At 36.6% G+C, this 6,700-nt stretch overlaps 1 protein-coding gene across 4 annotated transcripts; it reads left to right on the top strand.

The window, feature by feature from the left end:
- Positions 1-535: 535 nt before the first annotated feature.
- glrx2 (glutaredoxin 2) lies at positions 536-5,756 on the top strand. Of its 4 annotated transcripts, none has more exons than XM_047375348.1 (4): positions 536-626; positions 2,248-2,314; positions 2,908-3,084; positions 4,966-5,756. In XM_047375348.1, the coding sequence occupies exons 2-4, from the start codon at positions 2,249-2,251 to the stop codon at positions 5,119-5,121; spliced, it is 399 nt and encodes a 132-aa protein (XP_047231304.1). In that variant the 5' UTR covers positions 536-626; position 2,248; the 3' UTR covers positions 5,122-5,756. The 4 variants fall into 4 exon arrangements, with proteins under 4 accessions (XP_047231304.1, XP_047231302.1, XP_047231305.1 ...); XM_047375346.1 differs by lacking the exon at positions 536-626 and adding an exon at positions 633-837; XM_047375349.1 differs by lacking the exon at positions 536-626 and adding an exon at positions 965-2,140.
- Positions 5,757-6,700: the final 944 nt, after the last annotated feature.

Consider the following 6,700-nt stretch of genomic DNA (forward strand, 5'->3'; position numbering starts at 1 on the left):
CACCCATAATGTTGTGTGCATTTCAATATTTTGAGCAAAACTGTGCTCTTACCCTGCTAATTGAACCTTCACACTCTGCTCTTACTGGTGCAATGTGCAATCAATGAAGACTGGCTACCAGGCTGGTCCAATTTAGCCATGAAACCTCCCACACTAAAATGACAGGTGTTTCAGTTTCATTGTCCAACCCCTGTAGATGTTCAGAGTTACTTTTGCAACGCTCATAGTGTTTTGCATTTAAATCAAAAAAAGCTCAAGTTTGGTGTCATCTGACCAGATCACCTTCTTGCACATATTTGTTTTGTCCCCTACATGGCATGCAGCAAATAACAAATCAAACTTCTTATGGATTTCTTCCAAACATTACTGTTTTCTTGCCACTGTTCCAGAAAAAATTGATTTATTGCATACAATGTTAGTAGCTATCCTGTCAACAGACTCTCTCACCTGAGCTATGAATCTGCAGTTTGTTTGGAGTTACTGTGGGATTCTTTAACTGTTCTTTATTTCCAAGTAACGTTTTGCCTCACTTCCGTCCTGTTGGTGGCGGTAGCGAGTACTTGAGCTGATTCCCCAACCCTAATCTATAACAAGAAGAAGGACGCTCCATCTGTTTGTTACGGAAGGTGGGAACCAGATAGCTGCAGTCTAATTAAGAGTACAAACGCAGTTGAAAAGCTTCAGACTGCGTGCTGTGTTGCTCCAGAGCTGCTTTTATACTAACTGCATGTTTCATTCGGTGAAAAAACTCGAGTGTTTTCTTGCCGTTTGTTCATTTTTCACCATAGTTATGCGCGCAGAATGTTTTCGTAGAGTGGTATGGACCGGCTGTCGAAGGTCATTACCGCATGTTTTACTTCAATATCAGCAACTCAAGTACTTTAATAAAAACGTTCCCGTTTCTCTGTTTAAAATGTCCCTCCTTATATAACTGTAACATTAACATTAGCAAACCACTAAGCATCTTGGGAAATAATGGTGTCCGTCACGCCGAACTTAACTTTGATTAGACTATTTCACTGGTTGTAAGGACGCTTGACTACCTTTGACAGGCAGTATTAGAAAATCTAATATATTTAAAATGGTCAAACAAGGTATACATTATTTCGTAGCCCATACGGCTGCTTTAAAACACAGTTTGTGATTTTGATTCTATTCGTGACACTTCCAGAAAAGCATTTACAATTCTTTTTTCTACATGTTGATATGGTCCACCTTCTAAAACATATACATATATTAGACCAGTCAAATGTGGACATGATTGTGCCACACTTACAGCAATTTCTTTTAAACATAGATAATTACCAGCAAAAAAATAATTAAATTGCTCTTTATGTTTACAAAAACGGTAGAGATTTAAAAAAAAAAGAACGAAATGTTAAAGACTGTGTGTTTAGATTAATTCTGCTTTAAAAAGTTATATTAAATATTTCAAAGGTTTCACAAAAACTAGATTGTGACGTTTATGTAAAATGGGTATAATATGCTAGACGAGGTCTGAGTTCAGGTCTTACAGGTAAACTTCAGCTAAGGTGATGATTTGGAACAGTATTTTATAAAATTTGTGAAATAGCTTTTTATCCAAGCTTCCAAATGGAAGCTTTAGCGTGGCTCTCAACAAGCAGGACAACCTTGTCCCTTCCTCAGTCAAGTTTACAGTTTTTTTCTGTTTACATTGTTAGTAATTTACCTTTGAGTTAAATTTTTGTTCACTGATATAAATATAGTTAGTGGTAATTACAACTGTGTAATTGAACCTGGGCATACATATGAACCACTGCTTTTTTTCATAAAAATAAACTTTGTCTTTATTTACATTCCAAACAAGTATGTTTGTTCCACAAATCAATAAAAAGCTAAGTGTTGTCAGAAAGCCACAGAATCTTACAGATAGTAGACTTTAGTGTTAGCAGATCTTCATGGTCACTGGTGTGCCAGCCATGCTGTGGGGTGGATAATCCGGGATTATCGGTCGCTTAAACCTCATTGCAGTTGTACAAAGGCTATTAAGTAAAGTGGCAGTAGTAAATGCACAGTTTTACTATGTTCCTCTAACAGTAGACTACTAAAGCTGCAGTGATGGTTTATTTTCATTTCTTTTTTGTTCCGATATTTTGCCTTTTCTTCCACCCTTCCTTTGGTATTGTGCAATTTCTAAGGTTATTTAATGAATTTATGCTTTACTGTGTCTAAGAAAATGTTGTCCATTAGTTGAGACAAATTGCACCTATGTTTTCTTTTTCCCAGAATGGGGAATCTTACCTCCTTCAGTACTGGGGGTCTATCCAGTACAGCCTGTGTGCAGCTTGTTCAGGTAAGTAGATATTTACAAACATACTTTCTGCTTTCGTCGTATTACTATTAATATAACGGTGTGTAGTGGATTCCCTCTGCAACCTACTAATAACTGTGTGTACTCCAAATTTGACATTTAAGTCAAATTATGTTTTTTTTATGTGTCTTGGTGTTTTGAATGGGGTTTTTCCGTGTGTTACCGATGGACCTCTGAGTTAGTGATTTCTATTTTTATTTTTCGTGAATAGGGGCAAATACTATACGTTTATACTTCTTTTTGCTCCTTTTCATTCATAACTTTTTTCCTTTCTTTCAAGGATATATATTTTTTTTTTTTATAAAATAACATCCTCTAATATTGGACATCCTCTTGTCAGTTTGGTCTTGCAAATTATGGCAAGTTTTTTTTTTTTCTCAGTTCAGTTTGTAATTATAACTAAAAGTTACATATAGCGTTCGCCTTTCACTTACATAACTGTTGATATATATTAAAAGGCTAATAGTGATACTGTTGGAAATGTATTTAATGTCTGCTAAATGCCAAATGAATTCTGGAACTATTCAGTGAAAGCCTTTTTACTGACTAGCTGCTATTTTTCTGTACTTTTTTAGGAGATGGTGTCAGAGAACTGTGTTGTCATATTCTCCAAAAGCGCCTGTCCCTATTGCAGAATGGCCAAAAATGTGTTCAATGAAATTGGTGCCAATTACAAGGTGATTGAACTGGACCAGCACAACGATGGGAAGAGACTTCAAGAGGCCTTGGCACAGATGACTGGTGCCAGAACAGTAAGAGTGTTATATTTTCAAACGCTGAAATTTAAGGAAGAGTGTGTTACTTTAACTTTAGGGTCATAAAAAATGAATAATTTCAACTACAGTTAAGCCCAAAATTATTCATACCCCTGGCAGATTTTGGGTTAAAACTAATCTTTTAATATTAATGTTTTGAAGTGGCCCAGCCAGAGTGCTGACTTGAATCTGATAAAGAATCTGTGAAGGGAACTAAAGACTGGGCAGGTGGTAGAAAGCCTCCAAAAAAAAAATGTCAGCAATAATATTTCCATTAGAAACATAAATGTACATGGAACGAAAAAAAAATCTGTCAGGGGTATGAATGGTTTTGGGTTTAACTATATGTATTTTATTTATTTATTTTATTTTATTCTATTATTACTACTTGGTTTTGCACATTTACCTTGTTCTTCATTTATTGCACATTTTTGCACAGTCTTTTTCCAGTGTGGAGTCATTACCCCACATTTAAAAAATATTTTGTAGAAATAAGAATAGACAACAAAAATTTGAATTTATTTAAAATTTATCTTAGTTGGATTTTCTACTCCTCACAGTGTCAAAATTATACCTACAGCCTCAGATATATGAATAAACTACCAGCAAACCTTGTTTCAATGACCGTTAACAGATTTTCCCCGACCACACATCTTTGTGTAGGCGTAAACAATCTATGACTGTGATTTATTTTGGCCAAATTAGTAAAATGTGTTCAGATTAGTTAGTTTTCTCGCACAGTCCCGAGCTTTCAGCATAATCAGCAAGTTTTCAACAGACTTTAGGTCAGGACAATTCAAAAAATCTGCTTAATCTGTTCCAATCTCATATATTTTTAAGATGATTGTTGGAACATCCCTGCTATGTCCAGGTATCAACTATCTGTCCCTGTTACTGCCAGATGAAATTAGGCACTGTAATTTGTGTCTGTTGTGGGCATCTTCAGTGAGGCTGAGTCTTACATAGGTATATGAAATCTGAATTCATGTCATTTGGAATACTTTGGCCTTGATTACTGCAAACTATTGCAATATTAATACTGTGATGACAATATATTTGTAAAATGTATAGTCTAAATAAGGACGTTCAGGAACAACCAGCAACAACAAGGCTCAGACCTATTGTAAACTAAAAGCTCCTTTGAACTGGTGCACACCAAAATGATGCGAGTTTTACTTTACCATGAACTGAGTGGGTGCTGACCAAGATAGAAATGCAACCTTCAAAGTCAGCTGAAATTCATGGTTGCACACATGGACAAATCAAATGCCTTCTGGGAAAATGTTTAATCTCCAGCCGAGACAAATTGAGCTGCTCAGTCACAATGACAAGAAGCATGTTTGGAAAGGTCAAAGGTGGGGATTTCAAACCTAATAATAGGGGTACCTGTCAAGCATAACGGTACACGCATCATGCTGAGGGTCTGCTTAACTGCCATTAATACCAGAACATCACATCAGGTTGGTGGAAAAACAAAGGGGGATCACTACTTCCAAATTATTCAGCTTCACCCCAAATTACTAGATGTTTGGAACTTGGAGACAATTGGGTGTTTGGAATGGAAAAATCTGGAAATTATTAAGCTTCTGGAATGTCCCTCTTCTCAACCCAATTAAAAATGTGGGGACATTGATTAAAAGCCAGGTCTGCCCCAGTTAACCACACAATTTAAATGAACTCGACCAATTCTTTCAAGCATAGTAGTCCGATATCTGGCCAGAAATATGTCAGAAGATGGTTGATACAAAAAGGGTGTGTTTTTTCTGTAAATGTCGAAGAGTTATTTTGGCAGTTGTCTCTTAAGGCTGTACTCACTTTATTTTTTTAAGGTGACACACTTACAATCTTCTTATGTTGTCATATTGTTTATTTGTTTAGGTGCCAAGAGTCTTTGTCAATGGAAGCTGCATCGGAGGCGGCTCTGACACCAAACAGCTCCATCAGCAAGGAAAGTTGTTGCCCCTCATCGAGCAGTGTTCTCCCTGCTGTGCTGCCGAGGGCTCAGGGAGTGGACACTTTGAATCCTCTAAATGACTAACCGTTTTTGTAGTCTTTCTAAATCCTCTAGTATTTACACCTTTGCTCAATTTGATGCTAAAGGTTATGAATTCTTTGAGCATGTATATGCTCTTCGTTTATCAAAGCCAAGCATGTTGTTGATGTCTAGTTTGCTTGTATTTTCTCACAGAGATGGAGAAAAAGGAGTGTGATTTATGAGTGTAATATTTTATTAAAGTCTTTATCTTAAAATCTAAGTAGTAAGCACTGGATGCACTTCAGTTTTTTCTGTTATTTTGTTGAATTGCAAAATTCAAAGAGAAAATACTTTAAACCTTAATATGTATTGGAATTGGCAAACCTAGAAATAATAACATGTAAGAGTGAATCATTTTTGAATACACCCTTTACTCTGCTGCTGTTCAGGGAAATAGTAGAGACCAACATATATGTAAGGGAAAAGTTGATCTGTTTTGTTTTGTGACTTGAGCAAAAGCTGCGACTGTCTGAATGTTTACTAGAGAAATGCATTGATAAAGAATTACCAATGCAGGTCAAGTGTTTATGGTTACAGATGAGCCTAAATACGATAAAATATTTTTATTCCTGTACATCAGATGTATATTATTATTTGATAAACATAAATTAAAGTCCTTTCTCAGGTTCCAATGCATTTGTCCACATTTCTGTCTTTCGGAACTGTGTATTTTTTTCTGTTGATATTTTAAAATCAGAATGCATTTCAGTGAATTAGAAACTTGTGGAAAAGTTCATTTATTTCAGTAATTCAATTCAAAAAGTGACAATTAGTCTTTCATAAGACTTCATAGAGTTTGTATTAAAATTTGCAGCTCCTTTTGCAGGAAGTGCTGCATAAATGAGGTGTGGCATGGAGGTGATAAGGCTACTTAGGTGTTAAATAACCCCTGGTTGATCTAATAGCAGGCTGCTCTATGTCTTAGAGGCTGACATTTTTTCGGGAGTCCCACGGGTCACGGGATTCTCACGGGAAACCCGCGGGACGAGAGACAGCTTCAGTAAAGATCACGTGATTGGGACGGTACAGGATAAAACATGAACGGGAGCGGGAGCTAAGCAATAGGAGGGAAAATAAACTAGGATCAATTGTCTTTGGAAATGTAAACTGAGACTTTGTTATAAACTTTCAGAAAAACAAAACTTGGATCGACGCCGCCATTGTGTAGTTTTTTTCCAAGAAGCCTATACTATAATGTGAGTCAAACGAACTACACGACCCACAAGCCAACAGTGCTTCTGATCGATGTTTTCCACCTGCGTTCAGGATGGAAGGAACAAACGCAGGTGGAGAACTGGACGTGGTAAAATTGGATTTGTAACGTAAAGTCAGAAGTAAGGACTTATCTATTAAACTCATAGAGCTGACAGGAAAGTCAGGAGAGTTGAATGTAGCGGTTTTAACACGCAGTCTGCTGCTTGTAAAACGTGTTTAGTTGTAATCAAGTTCACCAGTGATTAAGGGACACTTGTAAGGCAGATTCTGGATTAAATCAGCCCTGCGTCTCTTCATTCATCAAAGCAAAAGTACCAACATGTGTTAAGTCTCATCTGACCAACAAAATTGCTGCATGTGCTC

This window comes from Girardinichthys multiradiatus, chromosome 9, assembly GCF_021462225.1.
Source record: "Girardinichthys multiradiatus isolate DD_20200921_A chromosome 9, DD_fGirMul_XY1, whole genome shotgun sequence".
In the NCBI taxonomy this organism is placed as follows: Eukaryota; Metazoa; Chordata; class Actinopteri; order Cyprinodontiformes; family Goodeidae; genus Girardinichthys; species Girardinichthys multiradiatus.